Source organism: Bombus vosnesenskii, unplaced genomic scaffold (assembly GCF_011952255.1).
Source record: "Bombus vosnesenskii isolate JDL3184/JDL3185 unplaced genomic scaffold, Bvos_JDL3184-5_v1.1 scf7180000013270, whole genome shotgun sequence".
Lineage (NCBI taxonomy): Eukaryota > Metazoa > Arthropoda > Insecta > Hymenoptera > Apidae > Bombus > Bombus vosnesenskii.
In genome coordinates, this window is record NW_022882928.1 from 111,706 (window position 1) to 135,308 (window position 23,603).

Genomic DNA, 23,603 nt, shown 5'->3' on the forward strand with positions numbered 1-23,603 from the left:
TCGAAATTATGGTAATTTAAATTCTTACTCGAAAGTAGCTAAATTGTTCTCTTACCTCTCGACACCTTGACGTGGAACTTGCAAGCAACGATTTTCCAAAAAATGGAACGCAGATCCAAGTGGAATCGTTGTTTTTCGTAATTTTCGAGCACTTACGGCGCCGCTTGATTTTCCTACATCGATTTCGGAAGAAAGAGGCTTGCGATTTCTCCCTAAATAAGTGTCGGCGGCGATATCGTGTAAAATACCGCCGCTCGTAAGTACTTGAACACTTTGTTCGGTTTGTAGTAACAGTAGAACGATACTACGCTTCGTTAGATGCACAGTAGAAGAGTTCCGCAAAGGTCAGACGTCTGCGTCTGAACGCTCTCGGTTGAGCCCAGCGTTCGTACGCTGAGAATCTCAAGATAAAAAGTTTGTCAAGTTAGAAAGTAGTGCTGCAAGCCTTTACAATTACAAAAGCCATTCTATTATCGCGTATCGACGAGAAAGAATCAATTTTATAGAGTTACATGATCATGGCTGATCATTAGAATTAAGAGGATTACAGGATCCGTATTAATTTTTATGCAAATTCATATCTCTACGAGCATAGGCAAAGAAACAGAACTGAAACAGAGATTCGTTTGATCTATTAAAAATTGCAATAAAGGCTCTGCTGATGGTGTTTCACCTACTTTTGTATATTTCATGGGTTCTTGCGTCTTTAAATTTGTATCAAATTGCGCAGTCCAGCGATCACAAAGAACAAAATCACTGGAAAGTCACTTGATTAACACTAGAACTACCGATAGTTAACACGAAGCCATTTCTACCAAAACCAGACAAAATGGCTGGTCCTTAAAAAATACGTAATAATAGAATATTTTTATATTTATTGATTTATTACTTTCTTATAGATTTTTGGTATTATTAATCCATCTGGGATCCCTAAACGAGGGTTGACACATTTATAAAATCGTAGAGCCAGCCATTTTCACTGCTGTGGTATTTCTAGCATTAGCATCTAGCGATCTAGCGATCCAGAATTTTCCTGATAACAGATATCGTCATATTGAGTGATACGCGGTAAAAATTTTTAAAACGCGTGGGAAGTTGTACAAAACCAGGAAACTGGTTAATTGGTGTTCGATAAACAGATTGCAGGATCCTTTTACACTTTAACAAGCACCAGTCATTTTGACTGGTATTGGTATAAGTAGGCTTAATATAAAATTATTTTGAGTTTGAATACATAAGAAACAAAATAAAATTCATTATATTATTCTTTTAGTTATCGTTGCAAAAGTCATTACATCATTGCGGGAAAAAAATATAACATGGAGTATGAATTTTAATATAAAATTGTAAAACCAATAAGTTGACTGGTATGGTAGTTCTAGCGTTAAAGTACATCTTGTCAAATATAAGCGAGTGTCCAGATTACTTGGAAGTATACAACAGTTGGTGGCAACCGAGCATCCAACGAATCATTCGTCATGCCTCGAGATTACCTTCAGCGGATCACCTTCGTCGCAGGAAACGACATTCTTCGCGCGTTTGAGTGGGTGTGTCGTTGGAAAAAGAGGCTAACGGATTACCAGACTCGAGCTAAGATCGATCGATCAACACCAAGCACTCACGCTCGTGATTCTCAGTCTCTGTACGCTCTGTATACAGGCTGCATCCCTTCATCCTGCTCTATGCTATCCTTTCCCTGATTGCACGTTCAAAATTTACGAGCGGCACTTTCGGCCGGGTCATAATTTTCCACGGTTTTCGGGAATGATTGCGAACGTTCACGTTTCGAATCTTCCTCGTGACACACGCATAGGGTTCGTGAATAAATCCTCGATTTCCACTGCCGTAAATCGCACTAGATTTGGCGGATTCGCTTATAGCTCCAAGGGATGCCTCTTGTTTGATTCCCGAAACCATAAATCATGTAAAAATATGTTTCCCATCGGCTCTGCTTGCGATTTCCATCTCGTGGAACAGGGTGTAACAACGTGATTCGTTTGAAGATCACGGAAAAGGGAGGAATATATCGTAACAAGGAATTGAAAAATTCGACAATCAATTTCTGTCCTGTTTAGTTCGGCTGAGTTGAATGTGTATCATTCTACTCTGTTAAATATTCAAAAACATCGATTGTTTACAAAATTTCGATTTATCATCAAGATTTATCAAGATTTACATTTATCAAGCTGTTTCTTCTCGAAATACGACCTTAACCTTAGTCTATATTCTAACGAATCATTTTAGGTTTTTCGATTACTGTCGTTGGAAGCAAAGCTAAATTAGTCCGCTTAAACGATCTTATAGGAAAGCTGTCTCATCGAATGTCGTCTTATCGAAACACACTAATCTCACACGGTCGCTTTTCATCCAGAAAGAGAGTTCTATATATCAGCTATATACCAGCTACACACACACACACAGACACACACACATCAGCTAGAAGAAACATCCGAACTAAAAGGGAATCAAAAAGGGTAACTGTTCGGAATTGAAGTATTTGTCTTCACTTAAAGGAGCCCTTCTTCCATCTCCTTCGACCACGTATTCGAGAGCACAGAAACGAATGGCAATAACCGGCCAGATAGCGCGTTGGTAATGTAAGAGAGAAGAAAAAAAGGCTGAGCGAGAATGGATTTTCAAGGGTGGGTCATTCAATATCGTGATTCGAGTTGGTAAGCGACTTTTCACTCTGCTCGTTCTTTTCATAGAAGATGAATTGTTCTCGATGCGATTTAAAACATAAAACGCTGTGTGCTTTATCGCATTGACATACAAAAACATCATCCTGATACCGGACAGTCAAGAGACTGTATACGCATCTGATCAAGTCGACGAACTGCGAACAGAACACTCGATCGATCTTCCGCTCTGTTTATCTGCACATTCTCCGCAATTTTTGTCAAAAATGAATGCATTTACGCAATTATTACCGAAGCTTCTTCAGCGAGAAACGTCTACGAACGTCTACACGTTGCAGCCACGAAATCGTCGAACCGATTTATCGAATGTTCGCATCCGAGCTGATCGTAAAAGCTCGAGGATCGTATGAGAAGAGAAGCATATAAAATTATATAGCGCTTACGTTACGTTGCACTAATTACACGTAAAAATTACATTGGGAATTGTTCGAAATTTTGAGTGGCCATTCGTTTATGGCACGGACAGGCTCGCTCCCTTCTTTGGGGAATTCCGAATCGCCTGTCCTCTCCGAGCTGTAAACCTAAGGACTCAAAGGTCAGGGAAAAACTTCGGTCGAGAAGGCACGACGAACGGACGAGACTCAGCGGCTGGGGGAGAGAATCAGCAACATGCTAGGACAGTTCATCATCAGACATCGTACGACAAGATCTTACCATCACCGTGTTCATAACATCACACTTTGCTTTTATACAACGAGTGCAAATACAGTGCTAGATCACTCTAACGCTCGATCTATTAAACCTCCTCCACCTCGAGCGTTGAGTGATTCGAGGTACGCGATATCGACCGATCGGTTTGACCTGACCGGTTGCTCTTTAGTCGAGAATTCGCAACAGAAATATATAGCTACTGGATCGAATCTATATATTTACTTATTTATTGCACAATACCATACATTCTACAACGTATATTTCTGTACGGATTAACTCGAGACTAAGCCTCAAATCCGTCATAATTTACGTATGGAAAGTGTTTGGTCGGATGACTACCGTTGTGCAAAGACCACTCGCGCAATCAGACAGATAAACAGCCAAGGATTCTCCTCTGTTTGCGCGAATTCGATGCGGTTTGGCCGTGGACGCGTTCGTTCCGAGTTTCCTGTTAATTTCGCCAGAGAATGAAGTAGCGAAACGGCGTCGTCGATCGTAACACCGAGATGAAGGCGTTGCGGATACAAAGGAAACGCGATAACCGAACAGAGATGGTATAAACATTGTTAGATTGCCGAGCGGAGTATCGCGAGATCGTTGAACAACGTACGATCTACCAGAGAACGTAATGGATACTCGGAGCGAACTACGTATTTGTTTCAGGATTATTTGAAAGTGCAAGCTTAACAGCACGACAACCTAGTCAACGGCATTATTTGCAATCTGAGATAATTGAATGGACGCTGTGTACGAGACCAATAACGCTGGACGTGTTAAAAAATAAGGATAACGAGCGGGTATTTAGAAGACAGAAAGTAACGATATTTCAAGATTACGGTCATACAAAGCAGATTACGTTACGAGGCGAACGTCTGGATTCCGTGGCGGACGATAAATCTGAGAAAAACCGTCTTGACGAGTGAGATGAGAACTTTATGAGCGCGATAAATAAGAAAAGAAAAACTATCTGAAAATCGACAAAAGGAGGGGCGAATTGAAAGAAGTCGCATTTACTTTCGCGCGATAAAACTCCTTGATGCGAGAAAACTGTAAGAGAGAGAGAGAGAGAGAGAATTGGTACGTCGACGAATCGTATAGCGTTTTTCATCGGACGATTTCAGGTTCATTTATCGATGTTGTTCGCCATCAAATCTTCGTTACGAGGAACCTGTTCTACGATCAAAGGCCAACTGTCGCATAAGTTTTGATTTTCTATATCAACCGTCTTCCGGTGGTTTTCTCGCTTAGAGCGGGCTTTTCTGCAGGTAAAAGGAGCCAAAAGCCGGGACGAGGAATGAAAGCGGACGACGATCCATAGCTGAAACGTCCGCGTGAATGCGAACTTAAGCGGCTTGTAAATGTATCTTACGGACGAGGAATATGAAATAAACGTGACCAGCACGCTGTACCTATCTATGGTGGTCGCAGGATCAACATAATACCGCCGCTGATGGGATTATTTTTCGATGCACGATCGAACGAACGCTCTTTGTCAAACTTTCAGTGAAACGACACGATCGATAGATCTTAGAGCCGATACACGAACGATCTTAAATTCAGACCTTTTTCATTTGCATATCGCGAACATATCTATGAAACGTGACTCTATTTCCCTGTATTTCTTTGCATTTCGTATACTGTACTCGGTTATTTCGTAAATGATACCGTGTTTACGCGTACAGATTAAAAACGTAGAAATCGGCCGGTGTTTGCGATGAAACGGAATTGCTGTTCGACGAATCGCTGTTAACAACGCTGATAAAGTCTCCGCTAAATTACTACTTGACTTTAGCTTAGGAAATTCCGGACAAAAAAACGACGTTGCACACGGAATGACCGACGTTTCTTTATGGCGATGCATGCAACAGCGGTGCGCTTTCGCGGCCGTATCCGATTGCACGTGGAATTAGTCTCTTTGGGATATCAATGTCAGCTCTGGTGGACAGCGCGTTGTTCACGTCCAACGATCTAATTTCGCTGGGGAAAATCGATAGGACGAGCGCGGGGCATGTTGTCGTGTCGCCTAACTCTGTCCTCTCTGCTGCGCCGCTCTCCGCCAGGCATCGACGATTATTGCAAATTCTGCCGGATTTATCGGTCGATGTACCGGTCGCGTTCTACCGTTCGAATCGCGGATTATCATGGATATTCCGTGGTAATGCGCCATTTGCATAATCGAACGAGTAACTTTTCGAAAATCTCGCTAACTCGTTGTGTTCGACCAACAAAAATAGAGCGTCTGGAATGGGGAGCGCGTCGTTAAATTCAGGATCGGGCTAGGCGAAAACGAGGCGAAAACGCGGCGATAAATTTGACGGTTTATTTAAGCAAACTGGGTGGCACCGGGTGAAAGAGTGCGCCAGAGAATTCGCTACGTTCTACGTAGGTGGCTATCGCTTGTATGGATTGATAAATCCATACTGCGAGAGAGCGTTTCTCCGACAGTCGGACGGACTTTTATGCCTGGATGACAGCTTTCGATATTCAACGTCGGCCACTTTTTCCTAGAATGCCACGTTATCGACGCTCATACGCGTCCAATGTATATCCAAACCATTTGCCACGAACGTTTTTTTCCTTCTTCGAAACGCTCGTCATACGACGGACCGAATTCGCGACAACGCGCTGCGCGTTTTCCACGTTTTGTTGGCCAGTGACGCGAACGATTCTCTGTTTAGTCGATCGCTTTTCGTGCATAAACTCTTCCCAATGATCTGTCCGTAAACTTCTTGGAAACAACGACCACGTCGCTGAACGATCGACCTCGACTTGGCCGCGACGCGAACGATGTCATCGCCGGCGATTCGGTCGCGATAAACACCGTTTCGCCGAACGATCGCCGGAACGAAGTCGTCGTTTAAAAACGCGCACGTTCCGCGAAAGTTTCTTAAGCGCGAAAGAAAGGAGAAAGAGAAGCGCCGCACTTTGCGACGAGAGTTGTTTTTCTGTCGCTTAAGTGGGTATAAAAGTAAGCGGTACGAAAGTTGCGATATAGCAGAGCGACGATAATGCACAAGTTGGCAATTGGAAATTGAAACGAGAAAGAGCAATGGAAACGGAGAAGAAAGGATACGTATTTACGTCTGGAGTATCTCTGTAGGCGAAAGTGCTTTTATAAATGCCGTGACAACCCCTCGGAAGCTCTCGATTGCCGCAGGGTGGACTGTCACGCTTTAAAGGGCGTGGTGTCTCTGTGATCGTTTATCCGTGACGCTGTTATGAATATAAAAGCCCGTTAATTGGATTCGATCGTTTAATCGACGTAATTGTTGCGATTTGCTGACAAGCCAAATAAAATATGTAACGAACATTTTCTCCGCTTTTGCGTCGACCGCGAATAAAACGATGTATGTCACGCCGAGTATTTAGAAATTTCGTTAATGTTGAAGTAGATCCCACTTCAAAGAAAACTCCATATCTTTTCTAAAGTTTAGTTTTCTTAGTCCTCGAAGTCATCGAGTATTGTTTAGCACTAAATCGATTTGAAGGAGCTCTCAGCCTTATAGTTTTCTAGCAACATGCCTTGCACAGATGATGCAGCGTGGTACAGACAGTTTATCGTAATGGTACAAATGTAAATGACATGGACCTGTCACGTAAAATTAATGATAAAAAGATAAAAAAGCAATAACTTAACCCATTTGCATCCAAGCGCGGATTATTACGGGCGCTGTGACTGTCTTTTATTTCAGTCGCTAAGTATTCTTCAGATGTGAGAGATCACGTTTGACCCGTCTGTCAGCATCTCGCTTATATCAGTTTATTGTATTGACCATTTTAAAGAATTCCACGACAAATCTCTTATTCCTTATTTTTTTAAGAAAATAATTTTTTCTTTTTTCTTCTGTTATAAGGAATATAAGATGCGATGCATAAGATGCGAGAAAATAAATTTTCGATAAACTCCATGAAGAAATCGGATGTCATTTATTGCACCTACGACCGCACGCGCGCGGTTATAAGGACCAGTCCTCTTAAGTAGGGCCATGATGCAAATGGGTTAACTTGACTGTGCTTTTATATTTTTCTAGGCTTTTGTTCACGATAATGACTAAGTATAATATTACAACGAAGTAGCGAAGTTAAAATAGTTGTTCAAATCACGGCCAAGACTGTACACAAGACTAGTCTCGTGGTCGAATGCTTGCAGTTCTTATATGTTGCGTTTGTAGGTGTTGAGGGGCAAGGAGAGGATCCTGATTGTCCTACGTAATGGGGAAAATGTAATGTTGGGCCATTGCAAAGGTGCAAAGGTCAGGCCAAAGTCTAACAGTTCACTGTCAGGTAGTATGGAACGACGTGGATTTGGATATGGTCGTTGTCACAGACCCATGGCTTCGAAGCTCTTTCTGATCTGGACCAGCATACACACTGTACTTATACTTAAACTTGCTTAAATATACAGGGTGGTTGGTAACTGGTGGTACAAGCGGAAAGGGGATGATTCTACGCGAAAAAAGAAGTCGAAAATATAGAATAAAATTTTCTTTTTTTTTTATTTTTCCATTGAGACAACGATCTACAGTGAGATCCGTTATAACGAGCACGCGTACCGAGCGAAAATTCAAAGTCGATTTTCTCGAAAACAAAGCCTCAAACGAAAAATTTTTATTCTATATTTTCGACCTCTTTTTTCGCGTAGAATCACCTCCTTTCCGCTTGTACCACCAGTTACAGACCACTCTGTATTTTCTATTATACATTTATCCACGCATTTCCTCTCTCTCTTTTACGAGATAAAACCTTTACAAGTGTTCGGGTACGTTCGCGAGCGCCTTCTTCGAAGACGAATATCGTTAGGCTACGATCATCGACAAAAAAAAAATGAAAAAATGGAGAGAAGTAAGAAAGCAATAGGAAGAGTAACGAGGTTGCGGATGAAATATTTAGAAAATGTTTCGAGAACTGGAAATTCTCAACGGTTTGATCGTCGACGCGAAAGTCTCTTCGGTGACTCGGAATGGAGACACAGAGGGCAAGCAATTCGCTCGCTCTTGAATAATTCGCCGAGGGTTTGTCTTCCAGGACATAATGCCGATCTTGGCTGCAAGTCGTGTTTAAAATTTCAAAATTCGGAAGCCGCCTCCGGGACGAACTGCCAAGCCGGACGAAGAGCAGTCGCTACTTACGCGTTGCCTCCGAATCAGATAAATTTCACTCGCGGTCTGCCATTGTAAGTATCCTCGATCTCTCTCATTGCGAAACTTCGCTGGAAGCTCGTTAATTTCTGAACGCCGTGCTGGAAACTTGCCGCGAAATTTCAACGTTCTCGAATATTCCCGAGTTAATTAACCTCTTTGGACGTCTTTTCACCGGGATTCAGCGACGTGGCCATTGTTACTTCATCATCGAACCGTCACAGTGATTATATTATCATCACGGGCAGAATGTCTCTGCCTTTCTATCAGAAATTGTAAGAATTTTCGCATGCGATTTAAACATCGTCGATCCTTTTCGTGGTAGCGTAATTCCAACAGAGTTGCTTCACCTCGATTCGAATGATCCGGCTATTCCAGCTGCGTGTGATCCAAATCTATTGTCAAACTGTACATTCCATAAACAGTGAATACGTATAACGTCTTTCTGTCTGTTCCAGTCGCTACAAAAAGTATTCAAAAGCCGCTTCGTTGAAAAGTAAAGACACGTTGTCAGTCTATTTTCTTCTCGAAGGACTCGAGAATATTCCTAGAAAAAATCGTGTCCCCATTTTGCGAGAATTGCCACGCGAATTACCGATTTATTGAAATTTAAGCGCGCGCTATCACAATAGAGCCGTTCGTCGAATCCGTCTAACCGATTGTTCGGCCGTAAATTTAATCGGACGCTCGAGTCACGAAATTTCGGGGGAAAAACGCAATTCGACTATAGGTAGCCGCTCTGAATGTAGAAAGGTCCCTGTGATGTACCTACGCTGCGTTTCTAATTAAGGCGCAGCGGTAATGCGGCCGCATTAATTATATGACGTATCAATTAATCGCGATGGGGGGACACAACGACAATTACTTTTCAAGCCGATTATCTCTGCGGACGTTTCGAAGTGCATCAGTGACACGAGTTCGTTAGCGTCATTCGACGTAGGAAGCTTGATTAATTAGGTAGCCGCCGAGCGATGGGCTTATTTAAACGGGAAATTAATTATCGCCCCGCACACAGGCAACAGAAGAGGCCACGGATAAATATCAAATCCGTGACCAGACGCCGTGCATTGTCCGACTAATCACCGTGCGTAACGCAACAATGTACGTCCGCCCTAACCCCATCGGATACATTAATCATCGTATCACCGATTCATAAAACTCTCATTCGGATGAATATTTTTTATTAATACTTTACAGGCTAACAAGTAAATATGTTACACGCTTTGTTTAAATAAAATTATAAGGCGTACTTTTGTGGCTGACCGTGGAAGAGCGGAGAAAATGAAAAACGTTTCAATTTGCGAAAGCAGCGATGCAAATCGCGAACAAACCACGAAGTGGCGCGTTCGTTGCGACGAAATTTTAATCTCGAAGTCTTATCGCAAGTCTGTAGGCGATTTTCCACGTGGTTCGTCGATGAACAGCAAACGTCGATGGTCGTTCTTCGATATCCACGAAGCTGAAGAAACGAGAGAAGGTCGACGCTTTTGATCGATTTCTTTTCGCAAGCGAATCGTTCATTTTGCAGTTGGGAAGCGATTCAGAGAGTCGGTCATCGCGATTTACGATTTACGATGGCCTTTTCATTACGCTCGCGTGACCCTGCGAAGACGGTTTTATATTCATCGCGGATGTCGATAAGAAAGCGACGTAACTCGCGAGAGTAGAAAACCAAGTTCTAGAGGATATGCATGTACGCTATCGATATATGTAACAACCATGAACGCGAATAAAATTCTCTGGATATGTTTCACGATTCTTGCAGAACCTATGTATCGACCATTAACTGCGCAACCGTGACCGTTCGCGTTAAAATTTAACGTCCGATTGATCTTTTTCTCGTGACATCAGATACAGAAATTATAATCCGGTGCCCTTACATTCAATCAATTACCAGATGTCTATTAAATTTACATATCTCCTTATTGTTTCTTACGTCGCCGATCAATCAATCTAATCACCGAAAACTGTCTTTGTATCTTGGAGATAAACACGCATTTATCAAATTTTCCAACTTCTGCTCGTCGCAATATTACGATATCGAAGTTAGTACAAACGTGGCTTGTTTTAGTAATCGTATGCTTGACTTTCGCGAAACTACATCAATTCGTCAGCTGTTTTTAAAGGACTCGTAAAGAAATGCGTGTGTTATTTTTCTCTCGAGTTTCCTTATCTGCGTATCTATGTATCGTTGGCAAGTTCTTGCAGAGAAAGTTGTGTAACTGAAAAAGACTACAACCAGGGAAATGCAGCAGGATCCTCTTCCGAAATGTAAATTCATCAGAAATTCAATTGAAAGCACAGTGTCTGTATTAAGAAAAAAACAAGGGAAGAAAAACAGGGTTGTTTTTCCGTTGGTAAACCGGCGAAATACATAGACAGCGCGTGTCCATGTGCGAAACTACAGCCCATAGTGAATGTGTCACGGTCATATATTATGCACAGTCATGTATATAGACGCGTTACTTCGGGAGCTCTAAAGCCTCGTATACCAGGCAAGCAGCATGACTGACAAACTGTAGCTGCACATATGCCAGAGGGGTCGGGTCTCGCAGCTGCGACAATAGACAGCCAACCCGAGAAGACGATAGACTTTCCAAGCTACGGCATCTTGGAACATGATAGTCGACCTGCACCCAACATCGTCACGCGATAATAAAAACCGTGATACAGGAAATTCTCGTAGGGAAAGTTAGGGGCAAAATTTATTAATTTTTTGTCAACTATCTTCCTCCCTATGTACGATGTCTTTGTTCGTTCAATGTAAAATATCGAGTGATCGTTTCGTAGCAGCTCGTATAATATAGCCACAACTTTACTCGAAGAAAATAAAAGATACGTGAAGCTTGAAATACTTGCACGTATCTTACAGAATGGAAAAGTGCTAGATTTCAATTAGAGAGTACGGGAATAATAGTCTATAATTTGTGTGATATTATATAAATTTGAAGGAAGAAGATGTACGAAACGGGAACGAAGTCATCGTATCCCATCAAAGAAACAAAGATTTACAACTACAGAGACTACGACTTTGCCAGCGATCGTTCGCAATCAAAGGGAATAGATAACGAAACGTAAATCGTTGAGAAATATTACAGATAGCAGAAGCCAGGTCCGAGTAAGGTGTCCGATACCGCGTTCGTCTTTCGATCGGGAGTAGCCAGGTTCGATCTTAGCCAGAGCTGTTGGGTTCAGCCATGAATTTTATATGACGGCGTTGAAATTTCCCTATCTGCTTGCCATCCCTTGCCCATTCACCTATGCAGCGGTCTTCCGACAATAAATCTTCACGCTTCGAAGCTTCCTGGAATTATTAAGCGCCCCACCCAAAACTTGGAACAGCCGGGAATACTATCGATGCCAACGAAATCTGTTGGAACACCCGGTACGTACGAGCCACGTTTCTGGCGTGTTTCTTCGTGCTTCGCGGAACGCGGTTTCGCGTGGAAACAATGGGCCACGAGTAGAATGCGACTAGAGAAGCCCTCGTTAACACGATATCCACGCACACGCTCCGCTCGGCCATCCGAACTGCGTGTGCACCTTCGCGGAGAATTCGAACTCTCGAGATTTGAATTATGTCAAGTACAGGGGCAGCGCGAACCGACCTTACTCGCGACAACTGACGCGAACTTTTGCCCCGTCATCGGTCTGTTACTGTTAAAAGATAGTTCCGCGTTGTCGAGTGTTTAATTGTTCCGTGTAATACGGAGTTACGGCACGGCCGCACCACTGTTCGCTGTTTAATGGACGGAGTAACGTTCCCCTTGTAATTGTGCGCCATGAAAGCTTCCCCAAGTGCGATCCCATTCCAGTCGTAACGCTTCGACGATGTTCATTATTTCACGACTGATCTTTCGTCGAATAGTTTGTTGCTGATCGACACGTTGCTTCGCCAGACTTTCTTCTGGTATTTTGCTTCCATCGAATCGAAGGTATTACAGCAACGGTGCGCCAGATTTTCGCATATGAATCATGAAACATGATGGCTTCACTAGTGATTCTTCCTTTTATCGAACAATTTGTTGGCAATTGTCACGTTGCTCTGTTGCAGCTTTTTGGTTGTATGGAATTTGTTACGTATTATCGACTAAAGAGCAACCGATCAGGTCAAACCGATCGGTCGATATGACTTAACGTTCAAGGTGGAGGAGATGGAATAACTCGAGTGTTAGATTTATACGGCACTTTATTTGTATTCGTTGTAGCACTGAACCGAACTAAGTTGGGACTTTGTCGTCCTGTGTCTGTAGTCTTCGTTGCTTGTGGTTGAACGAAGTTGGGACTTTGTCGTCCTGTGTGTACTCTTCGTTGCTTGTAGTTGAACTAAGTTGGGACTTTGTCGTCCTGTGTCTGTAGTCTTCGTTGCTTGTAGTTGAATTAAGTTGGGACTTTGTTGTCCTGTGTCTGTAGTCTTCGTTGCTTGTAGTTGAATTAAGTTGGGACTTTGTCGTCCTGTGTCTGTAGTCTTCGTTGCTTGTGGTTGAACGAAGTTGGGACTTTGTCGTCCTGTGTGTACTCTTCGTTGCTTGTAGTTGAACTAAGTTGGGACTTTGTCGTCCTGTGTGTACTCTTCGTTGCTTGTGGTTGAACGAAGTTGGGACTTTGTCGTCCTGTGTGTACTCTTCGTTGCTTGTAGTTGAACTAAGTTGGGACTTTGTCGTCCTGTGTGTACTCTTCGTTGCTTGTAGTTGAACTAAGTTGGGACTTTGTCGTCCTGTGTGTACTCTTCGTTGCTTGTAGTTGAACTAAGTTGGGACTTTGTCGTCCTGTGTCTGTAGTCTTCGTTGCTTGTAGTTGAACTAAGTTGGGACTTTGTCGTCCTGTGTCTGTAGTCTTCGTTGCTTGTAGTTGAATTAAGTTGGGACTTTGTCGTCCTGTGTCTGTAGTCTTCGTTGCTTGTAGTTGAATTAAGTTGGGACTTTGTCGTCCTGTGTCTGTAGTCTTCGTTGCTTGTAGTTGAATTAAGTTGGGACTTTGTCGTCCTGTGTCTGTAGTCTTCGTTGCTTGTAGTTGAATTAAGTTGGGACTTTGTCGTCCTGTGTCTGTAGTCTTCGTTGCTTGTAGTTGAACTAAGTTGGGACTTTGTCGCCCTGTGTGTACTGTCCGATAGTTGAAGCTGAACTCCCCTGGTCCTTGCTTGGGTTCTTCCTGGCCTCGAGTCATTACGTTTACTGCCCTGGGAGGACTGGTAATTCGGAATTTCCTAATGAGGGAAATGGGCCGAAGATATCATAGCAACGTCTCTGCGTATTAAATATGAAACGCAATAAGTGGAATGATCTCGCGATTGATCCTTTGTCGAGTGGTTCGTTTGCTTGTGGAACATTTTCCGTGTTAAACCAAGGGGAAGCCTCGTTTGTTCAACGTTTTCAATCACGATCAAGTTGAACCTAAAACCGCAACTCTGTCCAGATAGAGGAAATTTGGCCGCGTAGCAAATTCAGAATTTGGATTTCCTCTCTTCTGAAGAGGTCGTATACAACGATAATACAGGACGATAGCACACCGCGATAGTATGTACATTAGCGTGTTCACCGAGATTGCCGGTGTAGGAAGGTTCCATAAACGCGAGTGCACGTCAGCCTGGGTTTACGCGTGTTACCTTCGAGCGGCGTTTTCCCCGAGGTTGACGCAATCTCGATGACAAAAAGCCAGGCTGCCGCGTCGGGGACACTCCCGTCTTAAAATTTACGCGGCTCGCCGAGAGTGTCTCTCGACCGCGAAAACGCGCGACCAACATCAACGAGGACGCGAAAGAAAAGAAAAAAGAAAAAAGGAAGGAAAATAGGGCATCGCGTTGGAGGTGTATCGAAATGGATCGCGGTTACCGCGCGAGATCTTCCATCGAGAACGCCATTATTTATACTTCCAACCGAGTACCGTGATATTTCAAAGTGACGGCTGTCGACATAAAGAAGCGGGGAGAGGGACGATAAAGAGCGTTTTGATTAACCGTCGGATGGCAAACATGGCAAAGGGTGGGTAATCCACGAAAAATCTCGGCTGGATCTCGCGCACGAGCAAACCATTTTTGCTGTTTTAACGGCCACTACCGTGAGCTGGAAAATACACAATGGCCAAGTGGTTTTTCTGAATTTGCACGGACAAAGTAAAGAAACATGGATATTCCAGGAATTATTTCAAATGATTTTTAAACTTAATCAGCTTCGGCGAACACTTGCTGAATGTTAAATTACGCTATACCAAACGTTATATTATAATTATATTATAATTATAATTATTATATATATAATAATTATAATATAATTATTATAATTATATTATAATTATATTATAATTTACTTTTATTTATGCCATTTTCTTGCGACAGATTTATGGAAATAAATTATTCGTTTGATAATGTCACATCGAAATAATGAAATTGAGCGAACTAGAAGAATTAGGAGTTGGTCAGATCGACTTCTGCGGACTATGTGTTTATCAACTATACGGAGGATCACGTGAGAAAACGATTTTACGTGGAAAAAGTAAAATAAACGTATATTAGTTCACGCAGTATTCTACACAGTAGCGTGGACGTTGGCGTGCTCGGAATATTATTAAAATATCTGCGAGCCAGGAAACAAACGGGAGGCCTCGGCGAGAAATATTATCTTCGTTACTCGCAAGCGTAGCAAAAATTGCAGATAGGACGATGCTAGATAAAAGCGTTGGTTTTTGCGAATTCTTTCCTGTCGCATACGTTTCGCTTTTCAGAAGTTCAGCCTTTGACCAGGACCTTACTGAGATCATCGATTTTTCGTTATCTGGCGAACACGTGCTTTGAACTGTAAGTTAGGGACGAGTTTCTGCGAGATGCAACGGAACGAGATCGAAACTCCAGAATCGAAATAAAAGAAAAAGCACTCGTGAATGTTTACTCGTTTTACCTTAGCATTTAACTTTTATCTGTATATTTTCTTTATACATTCGTTTGTTTTCGGACCGTACACCCTACGGTATACAAAAAGTGAGCAGCATGAAAGCAGAGAAAGTGAACTATATCCGATGATGTTGAAGGAGCAAGAGAAAAGAAAATCCGAAGATCGGAACGCGTCAAGATTTCGGGACAATTTATTAAGTCGTTCAGTGTTTTATGCGCAAAAGATAGATTCGAGCTGTAGACGTCGACGATCAAGCGGTTCAAGATTTAAGAAAGGTTCAAGACCTGAGAATAACCCTGGTCATCGAAGGACGCGAAACCAGCCAAAACGTAGGATCTTATCGATTGACGCGAACGAATTATTAAAATTTAAATTCGAATTTTTGCTTAAACGTCATAGAGCTGCGCGATTTTGGACGAAAAATCTTTGCTGTGTTAGAGTATACGCCGTTGAAGGAGAGATGCCATGGAAAGAAAGAAGATTAATGGGGTGACAGTCAGTTTTCAAGATAGCACTCTGAAGAATCCTGGAACGATTCTCTCGCAACGTCTTCAGCTGAATTCGATTCTTTGTTCGGAGGATAAGTCTAAATTTTTGATACACGCGCTCAGAAGAGATCAAGTTTGTCGGATTTGTACTTACGGCGAAGTAAAAGAAGATGTACGTCTTCCACGTATTCTGGACATCGCGGTTCCAATCATACGATCGCGCGAAGAAGATTCTCTTTGAAGGAACTTCGGCTATCTCGAACCGTGTTCTTTCTTCTCGCAATTCTACAGGAATATTCATGAGATTCTGTAACACGTTAGTGAGACTTCCGTTTATTATTTATTTACGTAACAAGTGGAGTAAAGTCCCATTGGTGTACGAATTCTATTCTGCTCCAAATACTACGAGTTCGCATCGCCGAGACATTGGAAGCTCTTAAACGGAAAATCTGAAGAACGCGATTTCGTTAACGAAGAACATTAAACAAGTAATCCTTGGCCGCAGAGCAGCGATTGATTTATCGCGTTAAAAAAATCCAAGAAGCGTCAATTGTATTCACTCGGGCTCGTTCTCGCGCGTTTCGCGAATGTTAAATCGAATTCCGGATAGATTGGATTGGCTCGATCGGTCGGTTCAGTTGCGAGATTGGAGACGAAGAAAAGGGAGGTCCGAATGTTCCCTGCCAGCCTGTTGGAATATTTATCCGCGACGAATGTGCACCAATTTCGCGATACAAGTGTGCAAAATTTGACGGCCGTGGTGTGAAATGTACGACATATCATTAACCTTACCAGACCCGGTCGAATGTCCAGTTTCGACATTTAATTTAAAATTGTACATTCATTTATGTAAATTCTAACTTTGTTAAGTGGTATTAATAAAAATTGAGAATTTGATTAGTCAGAATATACGTATAATACAAACAAGTCTTCTATAGTGAGTTTTAAATACTTCCATGAGCTGCACGTATGAAAATGTAAAAGCATAAAAATGCGACAGAGACGAGAAAGGAATTTTATATTAACTTTATCCTTACAAGGTTCTCACGGAGACGAGGTTTGTCACGATTTTCGAAACGATGCATCGTAATCAAGGTCTCTGCCTTGAGGTAATCGGCGAATAAAATTCGTCCCTCCAATCTTGTCACCGGCAAAAACAAAGTTATGCCTAGTTTTACGAGCACCGAGGACGAACTCCTATTTACGGTGGAGCTCGACCGGATTCTGCAAGAATTCAATTTTCGTATCCCATCTCCTCTGGTCAAGGTTGAGCCGGGAAACGATTCGTCGGCCTTGCCCTATTACAGGGACAATTTTCGTATTGACGGATCGTTTAAGCGCGATAAAAATATCGCACACGTAGCCTTCTAGACTGTTTCCTGTCTCAGTCGACCGATTCCTATCGATTTTTTCCACGCTTCTCTTGCATCTCTACTCTCTTGGGACAAAAATTCCTATGAAACAGCGTTTCACGGTGTTATAAACGTTTATTTATCGTATCGTTACAAGATCGAGCGTTTTCATACTATTCGTAAGAGGATCAGAAAGAAAGACTATAAGAGGAAATTCTTACGTTCGATGATGATCAATTTCAAATTGAACATTCGACGCTACTGCTGTGTAGAAAATTCCAGTAATCATTAGATACTTTTTCTATTTAATCTTATGCGATTCACATTCGAATTCGATTTCCATTCTCTCGTATCACGCCAAATTCATCGAAACAACGGCTGCCTCAAACAAAAGCCAACTACAGCGTATTCGATAGACTAAACCCGCATCAGCGTCAGCAGGGAAGCCGTAGAAGCTATTCTCGAACCGATTAATTGATCTCGAGTCGATGATGAAACGAAGCTCTACGCGGTTCGTTCAAACATTGTTCGATGATCTTTTTAATTAGCATCGAGTGGTAACACTCTGATCAGTGGTTCGTGCAACTTCCATATACATTTCCCTATTCTCTTTATTCAAATTTGACCAATCGTGTCAACCACGTGTAATCCACGCAATCACGCTGATCGTGACGACGCTTCTAACAAAATTTCTAAATGTCTCGAACAACTCAGGTCGCATATTTAGGAAAAGTTTCGACAAGTCTTCGAATACCTTCGTCACGTTCTCTACATTCGATTCGAACAGCAATCGGTCTATTGGGATAGCAACTAAGCGATTGCGGATTTTGTCATTACAACCTAGTGACAAAATCCGCAATTACTTAGTTGCCAACCCAATAGCTCGCGACCGCGTACGAATACGTTTGTTCGAAGGCTGTTGAACGACGTTTGACCACACATATCGTGGTACGAAAGTGTACCATTAGCACAAGAGGGAACGAGGGAACTTAGTCGATTTCGAGGTTGCTAAATAGCATTGGATCAGCGAGGACGAACGGCCAGTCAGCGTAAACAGACCTAATTAAATTAATACACATTTGCGTTAACGCCGTGACCATGGTGCTGTAGCGGTGAATAACATTGGAACGCGTGGCCGGTTGGACAATACTCATAACGTGACTGACGTAACACCGCAAATTAGATCCGAAGAGAACAGCCGTGTGGATAGGCGTGTTAGCCCGGTTAGTCTATGGGAAACTTGGACTATTGATTCTCGCGATTACTCCGCTATTTTGGCTGAGTAGAAATGCATGTAGTATCGCAATGAAGTTGAGCTACAAGCAGGTTCTCGTGTATTAAATATAAAGCGAGATAAGTAGAACCACGTTTAACGAGAAATTTTATTAGAAGGAATAAAGAAAGTATAATTTTCAGAAGGACTTCCAACTTCGCTTCTTTGGGGTCACTGGCTTCTCGAATATCTTGTTTTATAGCATTATGATAACTAAAGATAAAGTAAATTTATACGATAAGTAAATTTCCATAAGAAATAAAATGCTTCGTATAGCTTGATAGAATAATAACACGTGAATGTGAATCCTGAAACGTAATAAACGTGAAACATCTGCATGAGTCAGAATTGACCCAGCTTTCGAGGGCTGAAGACCACGTCACGCATACAACACATTCTTGCCACGTGTAGTCAAATCTCCACGTAGATGCACGTCGATCAAACGGTATCGATATTCCACTCTAAATATTTGATGTCTCTCACTGACCTTTTTCATCGCTCGTCATGCTCGCGAATTTTCGCTTCTCTTCCCACGCAGTATCGCCAACTGATTTCTGCGAGAGAGCGAGCGCAAGAGCGAAAGAAGATGGCGAAGTTTCGTTTAAAGATGAAACGCCGCCGAGTCGATCCCGTCGAATGATTAACGAACTTGCAAAGTTCGAAGTTGAACGACACGCTGACAGCCTTGGCAGCAAGTTCGTTTGGAACAATTCGACTTCTGGCCTGATGGCACTTCGGTTTAACGCGAGCGCCAATCTATTTCCTGGGTCTGTACGATGGTTAGTATCGCACACGACCGAGTAGATATCGATCGACACGGTATATACTTGGCTGCAAATTGTGTCTGTACACTCCAAGTCAGCGGGTTATCGTCGCGACGTGGCTTCAAGTCTAAGGTCAGAGTTATTTCAGGAACACTTTGCCTTCGAACAGCGATGGATATCGAATGAAAAATACGCTGTCACCGTGATTCCTTCGCTATATCTACCTTAACTACAAAATATAACTAACACGGAATATGAATATTAAAGCAATTTATATACTAGTCGCGCACTTCTTTCCATTCGCCTTTGCTTTCGACGACCTTCGCATAGTTTTTCTTCTTCATCTCCCATCCAGGCTGCTTGTCTCAGATTTATGGCCCTCCGTGGAGTCTAGACGTTCGCTTTGTCATATAGTTTCTTCCGAGTAATCTTGAACTACACTTACTTTCCTATCTTTAAAACAATCTTCTTTTTTACTTGCTAATGTTCATCCATCGTTGATCATCGTCTGGCAATATACTTTAAAAACTGTACAGACAGTGGAAGCGAGCGTCGATTACGCGGACGAAAGAGACGCATCACGAGATGAGCTGCGTTTCAAAGTGTTTATAAGTGTGGCGATGTATGCAACGAGGAACGTTTAGGATGAACGTCGACGAGATTCGACGTTGTCGGAGCCAGATGGCACGCTAAATTGATTTCGCTGCTACTCTGGATCGATTTGAATTTCAAATTTGAACGTCTAATTTGGCAAAAGCGGTCGGATCGTTCAGCCTGTCTGCTGTTACTCGATTATGAACGCGTATGCATAGAGGCGGCGAGGCCTATGGAAAAGTCTCGTCACGAACTCCGACGTTGTGCAAGTCAAGAGCGTGACGAAACTTTTATCCGAAAATTTTTCTCTACCCTCTCGTACATTCTTCGTGTATTTTTCCAATTTCTTCGACATCCACGAGCCATCCACGGAAGTTATAAGAAGCGATGCTTAATCAACGTTTACTTTATCCGCGTAATTAACGCTTCTTTCAATGTTCCGCGAGTTTTGAGCGAGATTTCTAAAATAAATCGATCGATCGATGGATACTTTCAAGTAAACGAAGAGAGCAATCTTTTAGACAGACTCTGACGTCGCTTACATATGATTTGCATATGCTTACGTCAGAACAATGGCTACTTTTAATACAAAACCTTTAGAGCAGCGTAGGATCATTAATGAACATTCTCTACGCCACGATATTATAAATAACGACATTAATAGCCATCGTTTGTTATGCTTGGTCAAGTTTAATATGTCCAACTCCATCAGACACGCGCCTTTACTTTATATGTCGGCATTTAATTCGAGGTTCGGTCATACCGATACAGTTGCTAAAACACGTAATGCAATGCAGCTTCGGTTATCCGACTGCTGTTTAACCCAAGTTTCGTATTATCCGAGATGCTTCGAACTTCATCGTAACTTCACTTTGCCGGAATTTTAACACGAAACATAGGAAAGTGTAAATAGAATCAGACATCGTGAAATTCATTCGATTAAACTTCCAACCGACTAAATATTCCATTAAACCTAAATACCTGTATAACGTTACACCATCGAAAGTTTTCTATGATTTTATTAACGTCAATAAATCTTTCCATATTATCCCAAGTTTCCTCTATCCGAGGTTCAAATCGACGTTCTGATTATCTACCGTACGTCAATTAGACTTATTCCTCGATTGCCTGCTACAATAAAAGACAACTGCTGAAAAAAGAATATGATGTAAGCTTATGTACGCACGTATAGACTTGTAAATTATACTTACGTGCTTATACTACTGTTTAAACTTTGTGGAACAGTACTTGGTATCATTCTCGTCTCGACTTCTATGCTACTTTGGTATCGAGCTTTATTTTACGCGTAAAGAGTGTCGAAGTGGTCACCGCTTCTAAGAAAACTCTACATCCGATCTTTTTAGTTTTCTCAAGCACCGAAGCCATAGACAGAGTATAGACGAAAGACTGGGACGAAGGCAGACCATAAACAAGCGACGTTATAGGGTAACACTGCTAGCGTGCGGATCTGGTCCATCTCAAAATTATATTTCTACTTGTAATTGCACTTCTGTATTCAAATATATTTTCTACCTTACAATTTATCCACGCGTTTCTCTGTTTATACAACTAATAACCTCAACAAAGAGGAACCGAGCCAGCGAATAAAATTGTATGAAATTAAATCGACTATGACATGAAACGTGCGATTAAATTCCTTTTCGACTTCATTCGGCGGCGAAATTTTCGTCGAAATTCTATTCGAGAAGATGCATAATTAGCGAGTATTGAATGGGCGAGGGTGCATTACTCGACAAGGGAGTAGAATAGCTGGGTGTCGTTCGGTTGACGCGATACGTCGTAATTAATTATCGACATCGATATTACGTTACATTCGCTTGCTGGCTTTATGACGATATGGATACCGGACGGTTAGTGTAACGTTACCATAACTCGCGCTTATTGGATCCGATTACGAGGCGATCTACGGTAATGATCATAATGTACAGAATTTCCACGTCGTTAATTCCACAAGACGATCAAACGAAATCTCTCTAATCAATTTCACGTAATCGATACGCAAACACGACGCGTGTCTTAAATTTGCGGCAATCCAACGGGAAATCGTATTCGCGGCATCCGTAAAACAATTACAGGGGAAATTTCCATTCGTATCTGTTAGTCGTTCATTGAACAATTATTGTATCTCTGGTTCCCTTGTTTTCCAAAATTATTACATTTCACGGACTCGTATTGGTTTCCAATATGGGATTTCATCAGAATACGCGTTGAAAATATCAAATTATATAATTTTCCTGCTTTGAAACGGAGCCTTCGTTTTAGGAAAATCGTTTATCGAAGTTACGAAATTTATACAAATTACTTCTTGCTATCTGCAAATGGGAAATTAAGTCAACGAGAGTCGCTTAATTTTGTAAGTTATCCGGAGAGTGATGCATAAAATTCAACGGCGCCGAAAGGAATTCAATGGACTCGGAAAAGTTGCCAGAGCGTTTTCATCCCGAGACCGGAAGTTCTTTTGATATCGCGACAAGGCAGGATCAGCGCGTACCTTAAAGCTACGGGCTTCTTTAGAGCTACGAAGTTTAGTCCAACTTTACCTTCGACTTTCGCCAAACTCGCCAGAACGTACACCCGACTCAGCCACCTTGTTACACGATTAGTAATCTCACGGTATTTTCTCTTGCGCTTTTCTTTCAGAAAGCTGATCCAGCTGTCGATCATCGAGGAGGATTCGTACGAGAAGGACGCGCTGTTCTATGTCGAGTTAGGCGAACCACTGTTACAAGGAGGTGAGTATCGCACTTTGCAATTTGTACATAATTCACCGACGATCGTAACAATATTCATGACGATATTAGCAGGAATATTAGTAAAAATATAATAAACGTATGAAGCGTCGTAGAATTTTTCTGTCAGAGGAACAGCTGATCATTTTTTTCTCGCGATCGAGACAAATTTCTTTTGACAAATTCACCGTAATATGGCTTTCCTCTTCCAAAGCTGCATATCTATTATATCAAACATATAAAAATAATATAAGATTAGCAGATGTTGTGAAATTTCTCCTCTTTGCCCCTTTCTTTTTTAAAATTGGCCATCTATCTAAATTCGGCAATTAACAGCTGATCGGAGAAAAAAACCTTCGATTTGACTAATCGTGCGAAATCTCGAGGTTAATGAGAGCGCCAATTTGACGGATTCGAGGTAGAAAGATCGTTTTTCGAGGCTAATCGAGGCAACGATTACCCGTTAAATGGGCCATTACCGAAGAAAAGATCGGCGAAGAACTAGAAGTGATCGTGGCCGATGATATGCAAGCGGTGTCTTTCCAAATGGACTTCTTTAATTGATATTCGAAGGTCGAGCAGAACTCTCTTCTCCTTCCTCGATACACGCTGCCGCGAAATTACCATTTCCAGTCGATAGATTATTACAGTGGACGACCGGTGTATTCATTGAATCGCGTTCTATTGTTTTTGCCACGCCGCTATAATAAATCGTACTATTTGGCGGAGTTATCGATCGAGGAAGAAAAATGGGAGAACGCTTCGATCAGATCCTTCCGTGAATTGATTTATCGATGTGAAAATAAACAAATTTTTTAAAAGAAGACAGAAAAAAAGGAAAGAAAGTAAGGTAAAAAGAAAAGGTAAAGACTACAGACGAATACGAGTAGCTCGTAAGACTCGTCCGCCGGAATTTCATGTAACAGCGAACAAGATAAATCGTTAATTATATAATCTGCTTCACGCATTTACCGATACTGGATCCGACGTGAATGGACGTAAGTTTC

At 42.0% G+C, this 23,603-nt stretch overlaps 1 protein-coding gene across 1 annotated transcript in view; it reads left to right on the forward strand.

Annotated features, from left to right (window-relative positions):
- LOC117231110 (sodium/calcium exchanger 3) overlaps positions 1-23,603 on the forward strand; it is a 121,792-nt gene that overhangs the window by 17,416 nt on the left and 80,773 nt on the right. Inside the window, exon 3 of the mRNA XM_033489208.1 lies at positions 22,508-22,599. Coding sequence (XP_033345099.1) covers positions 22,508-22,599 — 92 coding nt within the window. The remainder of the gene's footprint in view (positions 1-22,507; positions 22,600-23,603) is intronic.